This window comes from Cloeon dipterum, chromosome 2, assembly GCF_949628265.1.
Source record: "Cloeon dipterum chromosome 2, ieCloDipt1.1, whole genome shotgun sequence".
NCBI lineage: Eukaryota > Metazoa > Arthropoda > Insecta > Ephemeroptera > Baetidae > Cloeon > Cloeon dipterum.
Genome location: NC_088787.1, coordinates 32,104,892 through 32,123,619, shown reverse-complemented (window position 1 = coordinate 32,123,619; position 18,728 = coordinate 32,104,892). Strand labels below are relative to the sequence as shown.

General features: G+C 41.6%; 1 protein-coding gene and 1 long non-coding RNA gene across 5 annotated transcripts; both read left to right on the top strand.

The window, feature by feature from the left end:
* Nucleotides 1-192: 192 nt before the first annotated feature.
* Nucleotides 193-6,985, top strand: LOC135936027 (myogenesis-regulating glycosidase). Of its 4 annotated transcripts, XM_065478701.1 has the most exons (10): nucleotides 193-741; nucleotides 1,649-1,867; nucleotides 2,709-2,816; nucleotides 3,225-3,313; nucleotides 3,713-3,887; nucleotides 3,952-4,086; nucleotides 4,343-5,014; nucleotides 5,077-5,426; nucleotides 5,909-6,403; nucleotides 6,463-6,985. In XM_065478701.1, the coding sequence occupies exons 1-10, from the start codon at nucleotides 712-714 to the stop codon at nucleotides 6,836-6,838; spliced, it is 2,649 nt and encodes an 882-aa protein (XP_065334773.1). In that variant the 5' UTR covers nucleotides 193-711; the 3' UTR covers nucleotides 6,839-6,985. The 4 variants fall into 4 exon arrangements, with proteins under 4 accessions (XP_065334773.1, XP_065334772.1, XP_065334774.1 ...); XM_065478700.1 differs by lacking the exon at nucleotides 193-741 and having other exon boundaries at nucleotides 1,546-1,867; XM_065478702.1 differs by lacking the exons at nucleotides 193-741; nucleotides 2,709-2,816 and having other exon boundaries at nucleotides 1,549-1,867.
* Nucleotides 6,986-12,892: 5,907 nt separating this feature from the next.
* LOC135937166 (uncharacterized) lies at nucleotides 12,893-17,028 on the top strand. The gene is made up of 3 exons (XR_010574462.1): nucleotides 12,893-13,027; nucleotides 13,080-13,156; nucleotides 13,301-17,028. It is a non-coding gene; the product is annotated as an uncharacterized LOC135937166 (long non-coding RNA).
* The last annotated feature ends 1,700 nt before the right edge of the window (nucleotides 17,029-18,728 follow it).

Here is an 18,728-nt window from a genome sequence, read left to right as displayed (position 1 = left end):
ACACCTTATTATTTGCATTTCCAATACCTACGTCAGCACCAGCCTCTTTCTCTGGAAGCATACTAATTATTCCGATAAATACGCTTGACGCGCGTATAGTATCCATTTTTTTCTAGATATTCTACAATATCTTTTTCGGGCTGCGACTCCGAAGGAAGTATTTTGTAAACTAAAATAACTGACAGTTGTTTTTATGTTGGGTGCATGTGCAGCTGGAGAATGCACCGTCATTAGCACACATATGGGGCTTGGCAATAATGAATGTGTTCGTGCGTGGGAAGGGGACACTTATGTCTTTTGCTTGTTAAAGTAATAATAACAATCAGTGGGTCATTCGCGCCTGCTGTTGGTGTTTGGCAGTGGTGACGGACCCACTGCTGCGTCTCGGCTCGCTAGTCATTCACACGTTTGCCGTCCATATCAGCGAAAGTGCACCCGTGACTTGTTTTTGCCAATATTCCGCGTCCTTCAGAAGCTGCTGTCAACCTGTCCAAATCTGAAGCGTAGACGCGGTCATCTGGGACGGTCGCGGCGGCCTCTGCTCTGTGATGGGGTCAAGTAAAACAGTCTCGCTCTTCCTTTGAGCTGCAGCTGCGTCACTGTAAAGTGATTTGATTTTGCTGTTGTATCATCTCATTTGCTTGGCGGACTGCAAGTCAAGAGAAAAGAGCTGCCGTCGTCTTGCGAAACAAGTGGTGGAAGAGAACAACAATGGATCCTCCGAAGCCAATGATTGAAATTGTGAGTTTAGCTTATTTATTTCTAGTTTAGTATTTTTAATAAATATGTTTTTGACTCGTGCATTTTTTTCGAAAAATTTCGCACAGATGAAAATAAACGATTTTTTAATAAAACCACGGAAATATATAAAATATTTTTTCCCTCGTTTGTTTCGACTGAAGTAAAAATGTTAGCTTTTCAAGTACTTTTGTTGTTTGTTAGCTGTTGCTAAACCAAAGAATAGAAGCAACCCAGCGTGTGTCTATCTGTAACGTTAAGTTAAAACGCTGATTTTAGACCTCGGATTAGTTGGCACCAGGCCTGAAAACGAACGCTACTGCGATCAAAACTAAACAATAAAAGGCGTGACTCTCTGAGATTGTGTAACGCATGAATAATAGCGAAATTATTATTAAGATTTCAATTTTTATTTAACTCCATTTTTATCTTAACCTTTTGATTGAAAATTTTCATCCCGGTTTAAATAAGAATTATGGAAAAATGTAAAGTTTTAAGCCTTTTTTCTTTTCCCATGGGGATTTAAAGTAGTACAAACACAGATTATTTTAATGTTTGCCTTGCGATAGTAAAGAGCGTTTAAATATAAAAAGCCTCAATCTCGTCAGTGGCATTATTTCACCATATATTCTACTCGGGCCTCAGCCAAGGCAGCTGTGCCCGTTTCTCCTGCGTAAAGCGAATTGACTGTGAGAGCGAGTGTGTGGTGTTGTGTGTATTCGCTCAGGTGTGCTCGGCTTAATAACGAGGCGTCAAGTCGATCCATTCAAACGTAACTTGTTTCCCAACACCAAACAAGAGAGACTCTCTTTTTAGTAGTATATAGGCGATGGAGCCCTGCGAGGTCGCAGACTCCACGCCGAGTGCGCATCGAAGACAGAGAAAAACTGCGGTTGTGTCTCGATTTCAGAGGGTGGAACTTGTCTCGGACAGTCATGAAGATGTGCCCTATGCAGACGGAAGTGAGAACAGCGACAACTCTGGAGAAGAGGCTGCTGACAAGGTTGCTGAGGATGGAATCACTAGGAGTGCTCCAGAGCCTGGGGCTCTCACTGCTAAATTCAAGAGGAGGAATTCTATTTCACTGCCCGCTGGACTGGACAACCTGGCCGCTGTACCCGAGGAAAGGGTAAATATTTTGTAAATAAGTTTTAAAAATTTTGGAAGGGTTAAAGAAAATAAGGTGACAGCTTTGAGGGGAAATTCTGGAAATCTATAAGAAAATTTTACTATTTAAAATCGGAAACTAAAACACGCCGAAGTGTTGCTATTGATATGCACTAGACCAAATTCCAAAAATTTTAATAAGGGAAAAATAAAGCCCTAAATTTTTGTATTCAACAAATAATTTCTAGCCTAACTGGTATTTTGACTAGATAAACACTAACATTACTTTTTAATCTCTCTGATATCTCAATTTAAAGTAATGAGTTGTTGAAATTAATATTTCAAGTTATTTTACATTTTTTTGGTCTGATGAATCAAAACACTTCCTCTGCAAACAACGATATCTATGATATCTATATAAGTTGCCGTGCTGCGCAGGTTATAAGCCTATAAAATTCAACGATGGTTTCTGAATCATCCAGGTGAAATCAGACGCGGAGCTTCTGAGATAATCGAGTTGTTTCACAGCTTTGACTTAACAGTCACAAATTGGCAATGCCGCGGCGTGGTTTTCCAACTCCCGATCACAACAGGCTGACTAATCAGCAGATAAAATGCTTTGGGACTTGCCTGATATAAAATATAAAGAGGAGGGGACCGGCAATTATAGATTTTCTGGTCTCACTTAAATTGACAGCCAGTTGAGTCTCATTCGCGGGAGAACTGTGTTATCCTTTTGTGCTCGTCCAACTAATCAATAGCAAATATAGGCTAGCCGTAGCCGTACACAACCTCGAAATTCTGTTAATAATTTTCTTGAAGTGGATTTTGCGTTTCCTGCAGCAAAAATTTACTTTTTATAGTTATTTACTAAAATGGGAAAATTGAAAGGCGGCAATGAAAACTCTTCGCCGGATAGCAAAAAGGTCAATTTTGATGCCATCGAGGTGGCCACAGAAAAAGGAAAGGAGGTAAAAAGTTAGCGTGTTTCATATCTCCGATTTGCGTTGTTTCTATCCCGTATTAATTAGATGCTGGTCTTTCGATCAACAAGTTGTTACCGTTGACCTTGCATGTGCATCTTGACGAAGTCCTTTAATGCCACACAAATAATTCTTTATATTATTTATACACAAGATAAATTGTGCGCAGTGATGTAACTAAACACCAGATGAGAGCCACGGCAGCTTCATGCTCCAGGCATGAGGTGTGACCTCTTTAGAGTATAATATGTTACTTGTTCAAACCAACTCAAACTGACGCACTCGAGTAATATTCCCTTTCCCGTTTTACTAAGCAAGGTAGCTCAGTTAGGAATCCTATCTGAGCCTAACAACACCAATAAATTTGCTACTCCTAAACCACGTTAAATATTTTAGGGCGAGGAAGTTTCAGACCGAGATTCAAACTCCAGTGCAGACGATGACGGCTCATACACTTCATCAGAAGATGATGGCATTGCAGCCAAGTGAGTTTAATTAATTTTTTAAGTGTGCATGGTAGCTTGGGTGTCTTGAACTATTTGATATTTACACGCAGGGGTTTTTAAAAGGCGCCGAGATTTGATAAACTGTGCAAGCGGTTCTTGTCAGGCGTGTCATATCTTTTAATTACTTTACAAATTATAGAGGGGTTAGTAAATTCAGTACTAAAATTACTGTGCAAAGAATATCAACTTAACACGTAAAAGGAAGATATTATGTTAGTATTGTAAAAGTGTATTGTAAGTGTTGCATTCCTTTACCTTGCTATAATTTTAAAATTGTTTATTATTAAGAATATTAATAGTTGATTTTGCTCACCATTTCAAGCGTGGTTGTTGTTCTTTAGCAAGCAAAAAGACGATTACACAGTCATACCTTTACAGAGTGCCACTGCGCAGTGCAAGGAAGAAGTCTGTGATGCCACTTCCAAAGCTGCGGTTAAATGATAGCGAGCTGCCTGATGAGTTTGACGAGAGAGGTTTTGGAGGCATGGACTCGCCAGCCAACTCAGTGACCAGTATTAATAGTTTGTCTAGTCTCTTAAAAGAAAAATTAGTGGTAATGCTGTGCATCGATAGCACAAAAACAATTTAATTAATGCTTGTTTTGAATTGGTTGACAGATGACGTTCCCCGGTGTACTGAGGCGGAAAAGGCCAAGAGAGTACAAACTCAAGGCGTTTGTGTGCATTCTGTTTTTGTGTATCGTTTTTCTGGTCGGTTTCGCCTACATTTTTTACCATCAGCAAGTACTGCAGGTAAATTCTCTCCTTTGCAATATCATTCCTATGTATCCGGCAATAAAAAATTGTGCCAAGTAATCAAATTAATTTATTCAATCAAAGCAAAACAAATAATCAACATATTTTTCAGTTAAAATATTTAATTGACCTCTGCAGTTTTTCATATTGTTTGTGTCAATAATTTTTTCTATCCCTCCATTATTTTAAATAAATCGTCTGAAAAAAAACATTGAATTTGACAGAACGGAACTGATGTTAACTTTTTTTGCAGAGGGCTTATTTCGAGAGGATAAGATTTAACAAGGACGAGCGCCAAATGAAAGTTTACAGTGCAGATGGGCACGAAGTGATTTCTGGCGAACTGGGAGTTGGACTCGGTGGCCATTCATATCCTTGCTTGGCCAAAGACAACCCTGGCAACGGCTCGGTGTGTCTCGAGTGGATGCGTTACGCGCGCTTGGTGATGCGCTACGAATTGTTTGATGACGAAGATGTCCGTTGCTATCACATCAAGTGGCAGGCTCTTTCGCACCATCACCACCCCACTGACTGTTTCGACTGGAGTCTTGGCAAGGGTCACTGGTATGGAGGGGGCTTGGCTGCTGGCGGCGCTTGGCCCCTTGAAGATGGCCACATCAGGATGGCACCCTTTGTCACAGGAACTATACCTGAACACGCGTGGGCAAACGTCTTGCAGAGATACTTCTTGAATTCCAAAGGAGTGGCCCTTATCATCAACAACGAGAGTCCGCTCTATGTGGATTCGACCAACGACAAAAAAATTTGCATCAAAGCTCGGCACGATGATTTTGCCTATGTGTACCACAAAACAGACATGCCTCTGCTGAACTACTCCATCTGTACAGCACCTGACGTGAAGCAGCTGCATTCCTTTTTGGCCGAGACGTCTCTGTGGGATGGAATTAAGGAGACTGATTTGCAAGTAATAACATTTCGGTTAGCCCTATTTAAATAGATATTTGCACTGTGGCTCTTAACTTTCAGGCAATCAACTCCCTACTTGTGGAGCCAGTTTGGCAGATTTCCGCCAACAGCCCTGACCAGCTGACAGAAGAGGACGTGGCAAATATTACTGAAGAAGTGGTTTCTTTCGGATACCCAGCAGGTTCGGTTTTGATCGACGAGTTCTGGCAGTCAAGTGTGGGTGACTTGGCTCTTGATGAAACTCGGTTTCCCACCTTCAAAGACACAGTCGACATCATACACAGACGTGGATTTAGGATAATCCTCACGGTGCAGCCATTTATTAGTACAGAGTCGGTTTGCTTTTATGAGGCTGTCCGAGAGGGCCTGCTTGTGAATGAAAGAGGCGGAGAAATCCCTGCACTCACCAGGTAAATATTTAAAATTGTTTGATATTGCATACAAAAATTTTGGAAAAATTGAGGCAGCAAATAGCAATTTAAAAGACAAAATCTGCACAGTAGAGGAAATTTTGACCACTTCTGACAGCAAATTTTAGATTGTCATAGGGGGGAAATGAATAAAATTTATTCTTTTCATGCGCAAGAAATTGGTAAAAATTTAGTGGATAAACCCAGTGGTGAAAAAACCAGGTTGTAAGCAAATGCAACCCTGTAAGTGATCTTGAAAATTCTCTTTTGTCAATAATTGCCCCTGAACAAAAAGCGTGAATGAAATTAAAATCATTGAACGGGTTAGCTCTGCAGATTTACTAAAAGCTATCTATCTTGAGTAAATCCGCACAGAGCTAAGCCATTTGATTTGAATTTTTCATAAAATTTAACGAGTTTATATTTCTTTCCTATTTCTGTTGAAAGAGTGTAAAGTTCTCACCATTTCTTACAATTTTCAGATACAAAAACGTGTTGAGCGCTGGCGTTTTAGACATCACTAAGAATCACTCATCAATCTGGATCCAACAAAAACTCAAGTCCTTGCAACAAAACTATGGAGTTGACGCATTCTACTTGGACCTTGGAAGCACCCACGACATGCCCCGTTACTATCAATTTGACCGCCAACTCACAAACCCCGACGAATACAAAACGCTATTTACGTCACGAGTTGCCCAAAGCGTTCCTTTGTTTGGAGTATCGGGCGCAGTGAAGCGTCCGCAGCCACCAACCTTTGTGTCTCTTCCACCTTTCGCCTCGGATTGGCGCTCCCTCAAGCTCATAATTCCTGCCGTTCTTACATATGGGATAGTTGGCTATCCCTTCTTACTGACGGGACCTATTGGTGGTGGCTGTGAGATTACCTCGAACCTGCCAGACCGAGAACTGTACATCAGATGGATGCAGCTAGCCACCTTTTTGCCTACAATGAGCTTTCAACACCTTCCTAGCAGGTAATGAATTTCTTGAAGAAAGTTTTAGAAATTTTCCAATAAAATTTGAAATTATTTAGATACGACCCTGAGATTGAGAAAATTGCTAAAGGATTGCTTGAGTTGAGGCAGGCAGTGGTGAATCCACTGTTGTTAAAATCTGTTGATGAAGCCCTGAACAATGGAATTCCTTTTGCTCGACCTCTTTGGATGTTAGAGCCTCTGGGACAAGCAGCCCAGACCGTCGACGACGAGTTTTCAATCAGTGACCAGATAATCGTCGCACCAGTGTTGCAACAAAATTCTGAAGAGCGCGAGATATACTTGCCAAATGGAGTATGGAAAGATGGCATTGATGGAAGTTTGAGGAAGGGTAACAGGTGGATTCATCATTACAAAGTGCCTTTGGACAAAGTGGCGTATTTTGTGCGAATGCCAAACAACACAAGATTTTAATACAAGCAGAGTGTCTGCGTTGTGAAATAATTGTAAATACTATACCTCTAGACGACACTCTATCTTTGTAATTAATATGAAAAGCTGCGCAATGAACGGTCTTTGTTTACAAATAAAAATTAAATTTAATGGTTAAAATCTTTAAAATATGAACCTTTTCTACCCCCATATTGAATGATAGGATTAGTTAACTAGGTATCAGACAATTCAAAGATCGCAAACGTTTAAAGATGCATGTCAATATTTTTAAAATGTTTGTTTGCTTTGCTGAGGGTAAAAAGCAGATATAATATCCCGAATATAGCATTGCAGTGGGTGTAACAACTGAAAGAATACGTGTAAAACTTTCTATTTTATTTGAAATTCATTTTTAAGGCCAGAGGGTGCGTGCTAAAAATTTTATTATCGAAATAGTAGAAATGTGGGGAGCAAGGGGGATGGGGGTAAGCACCCCTAAACCCTCTAGCTGGTCAGGGGAGGTCGAGACAAGTCTAACGGTGGGTAGTTTTAGCAATTTTAATGGTTAAAACTTAAAACTCGAGATTTGGAGGTGCAAAGACCGAAAAAATCGAAAAATGTCATATGACAGTGTATTAGGTTGGCCCAGAAATTTAATAAATAAAAGGAATGATAAAATAAATATCCAAAAAATATATTTAACTTTCCATAAAAATTGAACAGCGTGCCTATAAAACATCATTATCACGTGGAAACAATATATATTATGCCCCGATATTGCCTTGTTCCAGCGAGTGAATCCTGCACATAAGGCATTATTGCATGGTGATGGGTAAAGCAAATGAAAATAACCGGATGATAGTGTTGATTTTCAAAATATTGACAAATTTTCATTCTATCTTCTGTTGCTGTGTTGATAAACCGGTTTTTTGTTCCTCCTGAAAAATTGAAATCTTGCAGATACTGGTAAAAGTCGCGCTGGTATTTTCCTTGCCAGTCGTTTGCTGCTCGCTGCCACGCGCAGATACTGGCAAAAGCCACTGCCACAGCGTAAATAGCAACAGATAATTAACCGTAACAAAATCTGACTCGATACTGGTGGGAATGTCGATTCCTTTTTAGTCTTTACTTAAACCTTAATTTTCTTCTTGGGATATTTTGAATTTTAAAATCGCAGTGTTATTTGTAGCGAAAAAAAGCGAGCGTGATAAGAATGAAAAGGTGTATATTTAGCTAGTATGAAAACCCACACATAATATATTATCTCCGTGTTTTGAGTGTGGGAGTGGCAGAACGTTGTGTGGGGAATGGTGTGCACAGCACAACATGACGTTGCCGAGGGAGCAATGAGGGAACCTCCTGCGAAATCATGAGCTCCGCGCCAGCGTGGCTCGAGCGGAGGACAGTTGAGGAACATCTTTGAGCCTACAGGTGCGAAGTGACGATTACGGGCGTGTGTGAGTCGGAGCGGTGGTATGCATTGACGGACTGGGACTGTAAGGGCTACCACCTACCCGCACTCTACTACCTCTCTCTGGGCCCCACATCGCATTGTTCGTGTCCACGGCACAAAGGGAGTGGCTCGGAGGCCCTACCCAGGCTGCTTGATGAATATCAAGCGTACCCACTTGCTGGCAAGGGTGGGAGTGGCTGGGCACCCCTATCCTGCCCCCGGCTTGTATGCAGGACCGCCTTGCAGAAGAACGCGCTGCCAGGCCGCAATGAGACGCCTGCTGGTAGCGGCCCCCATTTACTACGGCTATTTCACAATTCGACCTCCACGTGCCTGATGAACGCCTGGCACTCAAGGCTTTCAATTGTCCTGGCAGGTGTCAGGCCGAAACCATGTTCACTGTCTGCTGGCGGCCGCCAATTGTTTACCCGATTAGCCAGCGTGCTCTTAACGGGCCCTCGACCTATTCACAGCTGGTTGGTTGGACGGCCCCCGCGCGGGGTGGGCAACGACCTCCGTCAGTCTGTGAATGTGTTACTGCTGACAGCTCTGTGAGCTGTGCGCAGCCCCTGTACAAATTGAGTGAGTTCTCCCCCATTTGCTGCTGGCAAGAGCGGGGCCGCCTGGTAATGCGATATCAATACATGGCTTTTGTGTGAGTGCGGGCTGATTTCCAAGGTCGCATTTCTCAATAATTCGACCAAAGAGAGACGATGATTGCTCTCTGCATGTGGCAAATGAGCAAAGAGCAGCGAATTCTAAATTGGAAGAGTTTTAAAACTTATCTCGATTTCCAATAATCAGTTTTATCAATATGTTTGGTGACAGCGGCGCGGGATGGGTCCCTTTCTTATCGAGTAACTTCCCAGATTCAAAGTTTAATCAAAAACTTTTGTAACCATTCTCGATTATTTTTTCCCCCGATTGAGTTTGATGATAATTGAAGGGTTCTTTGAGTTCCAAACCGCAAAGCAATGAGGCTGAATGAAACAATGTGGCACAAAATGGTTATAAGGGTTCCGCGGTTAGTCATGAGCGAGCGCAGCAAGCGAAAAGGAGAGGTGTTAATGGCTCTCGATATTTAGTATTCAAATGAGCCGGGGTGCATCCCACTCGGAAATACTCTCTGTTCCTGCGCGTTTCCATGGATGTGGCAAGCAAAGTGAAGTTACTTCTTTTAATTGTCTTGTCTCCTAATACTTTATTTAAAATTTTTGGGGAAAAAAGTCTGAAAACGTGGAGGAAAGCGCGGAAATTTATATATTTTAAATAAAATAATTAATTTTACGTTTTGCGCGACCCTTTTTAAATTGTAATTTTAACGCCGACTAGCCGTCCATAGGCCAAATATGATTTTCCGCTGTATTTAGCAGAGGTAAAATATTCAAGCACCGCCTTCCGTTCGGCGGGGGAGGCGTGGTCGCGGCCTCCGCACGCACATCACCTCCTCCGGCCGCACTCCGGCCTGGCACCGCCGCCCGGCTTTCTTCATCCATGTGTGACCGTCATGACCCTAGGCGCAGGAAAATCGACGGAGCGGAACAAAGCTTGTGGTGAGAAAAATGCAGCCACGTGTAGTCTAAAGAAACATGCACCTGCTGCGTTTATGAAGTGAAAAAAAGGCTGTTTCGGCGTTATTCTTTTGTCAGTAGAAAAAACCCTCCCCTGTGAATTCAGTTGTCAAAAGCACAGTTGTCTGGCCTTTTGTCCAACCTCCAACCGTTTTACTAACAATATGTTGGCTATATAGACAGTAAAACTGGGTTAAAATGCCCCTCCCAAAGGGTAAAGGTGCATTTGAAAAGAAATAAAAGGAAACTGTCCTCCCAAAAGAATTTTAGTCTAGACTGGGGGTTAAAAGTGACAGATGGTCGAGAAGATATTAAATATTAACCGTTTCCCAACGCAAATAACACGAGGCATACTTTCATGTGTTTGGTCAATGTATTTGCGGAAGACTGCGACCCATCCGCATCCATTTGTTATATTCTGATTCAGCAAAATTTATCACAGCATAATGCGATCAAAACGCTAGTGCCTCATGGTGTCCTATAATTGAGCCCTCTCATTGCACACGAGGATTAATCAAATTCGTTCTGATGGTCATTATGTTTTCCTAATTGATGAAAGGATTAGCACGGGCGCGTCATTCTGTGCACCCATAATGGATGGCCTCGCTTTTTGCGCGCTTCGTAGGCTCATCTAAATAGAAATGAAAAACAATTTCAGTATTCTTAGAAAGTCTCGCATCTCGAGTGACGTTAATTAACTCAATTCGCAGGTAAGACGAGACGAAGGCGAAAACAACGAGCTGCTAGTCCAAATTTAGCTCCAATTAAAGCTCCAGGCGCTCGATCAATGAAAAAATGCAGCCACGTGTAGTCTAAAGAAACATGCACCTGCTGCGTTTATGAAGTGAAAAAAGGCTGTTTTGGCGTTATTCATTTGTCAGTAGAAAAAATCCTACCCTGTGAATTTAGTTGTCAAAAGCACAGTTGTCTGGCCTTTTGTCCAACCTCCAACCGTTTTTACTAACAAGAAGTTGGCTAGACAGTAAAAGTGGGTTGAAATGCCTCTCCCAAAGGGTAAAGGAGCATTTTAAATGAAATAAAAGGAAACTGTCCTCCCAAAAGAATTTTTGTCTAGACTGGGGGGTTAAAAGCGATAAATGGTCGAGAAAGACTAATTTCATTCATAATGCGAAACAATATTATTTGTGTGACGACACCTTAATCCTTTAAATGTAAAACAAATTTTTGAATTAAAAGAGACAGCTGCCGAGCAGTTCATTACTGTTTGGTTTTCGCGATTGATCGTCCAGAGCTTGCTTTTAAACGTAAATCGCTCGGGGCAGAGCTGGTGTCGAGACATTCGTAAATACGTTAGCGAATAGACAACAGCATCATGTGAGCTTTCATATATAGCATGATGTACATATCTGATGTTGCGGTATTGCACACACGGTGCTCGGAGCACAACGCACGAACCTCCTGGCGCAGCATACCTGCCTAGTAAGAGTGTAGCCACGGGTAGAAACATATGGAGAAATATTAGTTAAACTAACCTTATACTAACAGATTACTCCTGCTTACTAATGTTTATCGCTTAGGGAATGTTGATAATTGGTGCTGGCGACCTATAGAGTAAAGCCGGTAAAACTCATCTTTTTCTTAGCAATTAATTTGTCTCGGATTGGTAGCAACGATTGTTTATTTATTTATGCGTATACATCAGCGGGTGTAAACTGCACATGTGTGCAGATTGCGACACCTTCAATTTAGTATTCAAACGGGGCCAAGCTGGAAAGCTGGAGCCGCAAACCTCCAGCTGGTTTATGTGCGCCTGGCATTTTGTGCGGTGGTTTGACGTCTGTAAGCGTGAAAGTGATATAAAAGAGTGACAAGCATAATCATCTCCGTTTTTGTACGGGAAAGGGGAGGAGCGCTTTCACTTTTCATACGAGTTAAATGCTCGCATAAAACCACGCGACTTGCAACTATTTTTTTAGTCGAGTGACACAAGCAAAAATTGTAATTTCTCAAATTTCAAATCTTCTCTCTACTTACCCACCTTGTATTCTGAAAGATTGAATGGAAAAAGCTAGCAGCTATACAGCTGTGCGTTCTTGTGCGCGTGCTTGTTCTGTGTTGCTGTTTCACAGAAACAAAACGAGAGGAAATTCTACAGTTACGTTGGATAAACAGAAAAACTTTCCACACAGCATCACGTCTTCCTAAAATATCGATCGTTATATGGAGAGGGTCATGTCATATGAGAATTGTGTTAACTGCCCAAAAAAGAGTTGTCAGAGATTGTGATGGATCTTTTTAGCATTTTTTCGCTTGTGCCTTTCATGCTTTGTATAACCTTTTAATTTAATGTATTTTATTGTATTTGACTTGAGCAAGAATATTAATAATATTTGGGAAATAATACGGGAGGAGTAATGCCACGCATGAGTAATGTCGCGAATTTTTCAGTGAACTCGGAATTCTCACTATTCTCTCTCTGTATAATCTCGAATGTTTGAAATATCTAAAAAAAAAACGCTCGCATAAATTTCCCAAGTTAAGTGATGATGAAGACAATAGACCAATAAACTTGTTACATACTAAATAATTTTCGTCAAAATGACCTGTAAATTGATCCAGGAAGTATGAAACAGTAAGCGCACAATCCAGCGTGTTTGATTCCCCGGCTATTTAACGCGCTCCCGATTTAACTCAAATAGCTCAAGACGGCGATGTTTTTTTATTTCCGAAATTAAGCAACTGATCGGGCGAAACCAGTTCTTCGACCTGGATTTTTCATTGTAAATTTTCTTTAATTTGTAAATTTTTAACATATTTTAAACGTCTCTTGTATAAATTGTAAACTCACAAAATAAAATAGCTGGCGATTTTTGCCATTGCTATTTAAATAACAAAAGCAGAAGTTTCAGAATATTTCCTCTGCTTCCATAGCGAAAATTATAAGTTCAAAATACAGGTTTTGACTAATATGTTATTAAAAAATTAATCTCTACGGAATTGCTATTGTTGACCTCTTAGAAATTAATGATTCCCTATTAGCAAAAGTCTCCATTTTGGTTACATGCGCAGCAGCTTGAGTTAAGAAACGGTGCACGGGTCGCAATCGTGCGCTGAAAGTGTGCGCGTATGCAAAAGTTCACGAGCATCCGTCGCGAACTAAGCTCGTCCGAAGGCTTGGCAAAAAATTGATAAGAGTTAAGGAAACTGAACAAGCACACAACTATCACCACTGCTTCAAACTAATTCGTAAGCGTCCTTGATATTCGCAAACTGTGCCAAAATAAATTGTTAAACACAGCTCTTCGTTATTTGGCGCAAAGCATAAAAGCTCGCTCAGTTTGAAGACCACTCCAGTTCATTTTCATATTATTAAAGGTAAGGACTGTTGAACGGATGAATAACCATTAAGTAATTTGGTAATGAGTTTGCATGGAATTTGCAAAATTGGTAGCTATGATTTTTACTTGTATATACATCAATCAGAAATTAATTCTGCGCTTCAAATTTGCTGCGACGCAGGTTGTGAGTTGTGAGGCCAAAAATAGAAGACAGCTGAGGCAAGCGCGAAATGGCAACAGCACGACACCAACCGCGATATAGAAGAAGGGGCACATCTCGCGGCATATACAAGCGTGCTGATTTTTTTGCAGTGATCCCTCCGTGAATCTCTCGTGGTGCTATCTAGTTTCCATAGCTAGAACGAACCCCGCAGCATTCTCACTCTGGCGGAAGAGTGTGCAAAATCACTATTGCGAATTTGCGAATTTACCTTCTACGCTCCTCTGCTCCCTGGGTATATTGGCAAAGTCACATCGGCGATGGACGGGTTCCTGAAGGACAAATGACGTATTTTGCGAATAGGACAAGCGTTAGAAGCGGCCTACAAAAGACGATCTCGTTTGGTGAGCAGACCGAGAAGTGCCAAGCGGCCTGGCCTGGTGCTGCAAAATTCGCTCAACAAAGCTCGCCGATTTAAAGGCGAGGCTTTGATTTGCCAAAATTCAGCTCGACTGGTCGAAAACAAGGCCCAACTCGGCGTCATACCAAGTTCATCTCACCTGGCCGGGTGGAAGGAAGAGAGCGAGAATTACAAAAATCGAACTCTCTGTTGGAGGAAAATGCTCTGAGTAAAACCTCTCTTTGGCGGGAAAACAAATGTTTCGAGTAACAGGCGTTCATGAAATCCTAGGAGTACGCGCAGCGGTGAGAGCGACGAGTTCGTGCTTCCATATTTCAACATGAGGGCGATAACCTGTATATCGCACGGAGCTGCGATTGTTGCAGTTTAAAGACAAAATGAGCGTACAAATAAACCGCTGGCAGTAAAAAGCGTAATCAAGCGAAAATTAGTTTTGTGCAGGATGCAGATAAGAGCTGATTTCCGCCCACGCTGCACCAAACATATATAAAATGGCCAAAATGCAACGACAGTGCGTTAGTAGTTGTCAAAATAAGCTGAATTAGTTATCATTTCAAGCGTGCATGTGCATATATGCGTACTCGCAGAACACACGTCATGCATTGCACATTTTTCCAAACCAAATTTCGCAGTCTCAAGAAGGCAACTGTGAGCAAAAGCATCATGGAGGCGATGTTGACGAATTAGCACGTTGTGATAACTGCCCGGCAAGCGAAATCAGGGACATTGGCCGAGTGCTATTCGCTAGGCTGAACCTGGGACTAGTGCTGACCATAACGGAAGGCGTGACCAACACCTGGTGACACCAATGCACCGATCGCAAATTTATTTGGGAGCCATTTTGAGGTCTCCTTTGTGTTTGGAGATAGAGACGGCATTTGGCGTCGCAACTCTCAGCCGCGGTGTGTATCGGGTTTTCAGAGGCCTCAACTCGCGTAGGAGGTCGCTCCAGCACCGACAACTGTGCGCTTGTCTGTTCAGGACATTGACTCTTGCCAGTATCGAGCTGGAGAGAGCCACGTCCGCGAAGGCGGCTGCAGAGGCCGGCTTCGGCACCAAAAAGGTCATCGAGGTCTTACAGACCCTTTCCGAGGGTTTTTTGCGAGGGTAGGCTGGAATCCAGCAATGCCAACAGGATGGGAATTGTTTCCGCCGGTTCTTTCGCGCAGGGGGTGGCTGCATTGTAGGGGATACGACCACCCCCAAAGCTGCCGCGGGGAAAGTGGATCACAGGCAGCCGCAATCAGCTGCTGCCGACCAACCTCGGCTATCAGATGTATCCAATGAGAAAGGACGAATAGAGGCCATTCCGTAAGCAGAAAGGCCCCCGAGCGGTTCACACGCATCAGGATCGCATAAAACTCAAGCGAGCCGAATAATGTGCTCCGCGCTCGCGAGTAAAGTCAGAATGTAAGCGATATCTCGCGCGTGGATCGGTGCTGCCATCAAGCGGAATTTATAGCAAGCAGCCTGCATTGCAATTCTATTATAGGCTCAATTAAGAAGCAAATTTATGGATTTCCAATGCTGGGAACATTGAACAGTGCAATAAGTTCAATGCAATGGGAATAATTCGAAAAATCTACATTTCCGTCATTAATTTCGTGATTGCTAAGACTGTAATAAATTATCAGGCAGCTTCAAAAGGAGGACAATCCTTCCCATTATAACTCCTGATTCTCGTCCAGACCTAATATTCATTTACTATAATTTTATGCGTTATGGCTATATTTATATCCCAAATGATAATGGTTTATCATTAGATTAATTCTTTACTGCCATTAGTTCATTTTTTTCTGCGATTAGACTTTATTTGCTTGAGGTCAATTATTGGCGATCCCGTCAAGAAGTATGGCTTATGTAATCCTCATTGAATGACTGTAATGCGGCACAGTTTCGACTTGTGTGTAAGGCGAAGCCAGTAGACAGATTTTTCGCCATCCAATTTAAAAATAATATCCCTTTCACGTGAGAGGTTGGGTCAATCCGGCAGTGCTCCCATATATTTCTAGAGATGGTTTGTAGTGCTTTAGTAAGTGTGCTTAAGATAGATTTTCCTTTTCCTCCTAATAAATCCAATTACGAGAAATGCACCATATTTTCTTAACAATATATAGCATTAGGAAACCTACTGTCAGAAATGTACTACTTAAATTAATTTGTTTAAGTCGATGCCCAATTATTTATCCCCCATTCATGTCGGTTTGAGGGGTATTTTTTTCAACAATGATTTTAAATTTTAAAGTAGAGAATTTGGGATTTAGGTTTAGTTTCAAAGTAATTCTATTATGGTTCTGCAGGGCTATTTTGCCCCATAGTAAAGTAAAGCGTGTCTTACAAAGCTAATTTTTTATGTTGCAATTTCCAAATTAGTTTGTTAATCAGAAATTTATTCTTGCGACAGAAAATAATGTCCTGTGTGCTGCACTGCTCCAGCGCAAGTAAAATGATATATTAAATTCTTGGCAAGCATACATGCAGCAGCAAAAAAGAGAGCAAGAAATTCTTCGCAGTGAGTACTTCTTAAAAAAAAAACAAGTCATCTTTGTTCTTTTCTAAAGAAACGCGAGAGTTCAAAGCAAACAAGCACAACATATTAGATAGTGCAGCAGAGGAAATAAAATCACGTTTTCGTTCCTTTTGCATACAACCATTGTCAAAATGACATTTTAAAAAAGAATACCAGCGAAGAATATTTCAACGGCACAGTTGAATATAATAGCTCATTTTGGATTGTAATTTTACAGGTATAAATGACTCAGAAATAAAAGTATTTATATTATTTATTGAATCTTTCTAAAGCGGTTTATTGAAAAACACAATAATGACATGAATTTTACCATTAAGTGTTCGTGCAGCAAAACTAGATAATACTGTCAACACCATCATTATTTTTCCTCCCCACTCGTTGATTAAGTGCAGCGGGGTTCACGTGTGATTAAAATTTTTGAATAGCGGCTCTCGTTCGCAATCAGTGGGTGCAACGAACGGCAGCAGGGCTTGACGGGGCGAGGTCACTCAAGGTCGTTGGGGTCTGCTGCGGCAGTAGAGGAGCACCGCCAGAGTGCAGAAGTACGCGGCGGGGCTCAATTCACTCCGCACGCGCTCTGTATTGCCGCAAACCAGTCGATATCGCCCCTTGCCACGCCTTCCTCCCTCTCGCCGGCGGTGGCGGCCCTTCTGCCACCCCCGCACGGACGACCGATCCTTGCGAATCGCGCCACCCTCGGCGTCGCGTATTTATTTGCAATTCTACCTTTTCTGTCGTCGCACGTGCGATATCAAAGATACGTGTTAATGTACTTGCTTTGAGATTTTGCACCACAATTTTTTTTACAAAATTGAATAAATACTGAATACATAATTTTTAATGTCTTTTACTTTAGCAAGCTGCGTATCCGTTTATGGTAAATAATCAAATATGGACTGGAAATCAGTACAGTGATATTTATCATCTGCCTAAATTTGAAAGAGATTCATGTAAACATGAAACAACAACATTACAAAAGTTCAGTCCTGATTCTGAAATAATCAGATAGGGTTCACGATTCCTAACTAATCTGTTCACTAACTCGGTTGCGACCTAATTTTATTTTTTGAAATATTCTGTCTTAAAAGAAGGGATGAGCATTATAATATAGGCTAATATGATAATTAAGTTGTTTCGGTTTGTGCTGGAGGACAGAATCTAAATATTTGAAGCACGATTCGCTATGGTGTAATTTGTTCCCAGCAAAAGCATAATATATTAATTTAGATTCTACTGGAAAAGCACTAACAAAACTATACACGTGAAATTTTTAGAGTATAATTTGATCACGATACATGATTACTAAAAGCCACAATGCCACACATCTCTCCTGAAATCATTTTAAACTAACGCTACTATAGAAAATATAAATTAATATTAACCGTTTCCCAATGCAAATAACACGAGGCATACTTGCATGTGTTTGGTCAATGTATTTGCGGAAGACCGCGACCCATCCGCATCCATTTGTTATATTCTGATTCAGCAAAATATATCACAGCATAATGCGATCAAAACGCTAGTTGCCTCATCGTGTCCTATAATTGAGCCCTCTCATTGCACACGGGGATTAATCAAATTCGTTCTGATGGTCATTATGTTTTCCTAATTGATGAAAGGATTTGCACGGGCGCGTCATTCTGTGCACCCATAATGGATGGCCTCGCTTTTTGCGCGCTTCGTAGGCTCATTTAAATAGAAATGAAAAATGAAAAACAACTTCAGTATTCTTAGAAAGTCTCGCATCTCGAGTGACGTTAATTAACTCAATTCGCAGGTAAGACGAGACGAAGGCGAAAACAATCGAGCTGCTAGTCCAAATTTAGCTCCAATTAAAGCTCCGGGCGCTCGATCAATGAAAGCAATTTCTAACGGGTGACCTCCGATTTGACAGCCGTGCCCGTGCGAAAAACTGTTTGTTATTGGCAAAAACACCGTGTGAGAGCTATTTCGACGGCTGAGCAGGTTCGCCGCTATACACACGTGAACCATTTTCCCCTTGAAAGGTTCGCGAGCGGATCACTTTCGTGAATAGCAGACGTGGATAGGAATTATCTCTCCACGCAGAAAGGAGGTTGGGATCGGGCTCCCAAGGAAGAAGCAAAAAAGATAGTAAAAAAGGGACGTGAAAAATCTCGTTACGTAACATTTTTTTCTAAACGGTGAAATTGTAAGATAAAAATTAAACAATCACTATCATCTATTGTCGTGCAATTAGATGTAAATTGCTCAATTTTTGAATCTTGTCACCATATCATACACCCATGCATGATGACATGATCAACCCTGTTGAAAGTGTCATCAGAAATGTCGGGATGTAAAGGATTTGAGTAAAGCAACGCGTATCCATTTCTCACGTCCCTCAAGATATTGCACGTAGTGAAAGAGCTGTGCGAGCAAGGGTTGCTCAGCTGGTTGGTGGGGTGGCCTAGAGTAGTGCAGACGGCCGATCGATCAGGCCGTTCGCTCTCCAGCTGGCCGCCACCCCGTGCAACCCT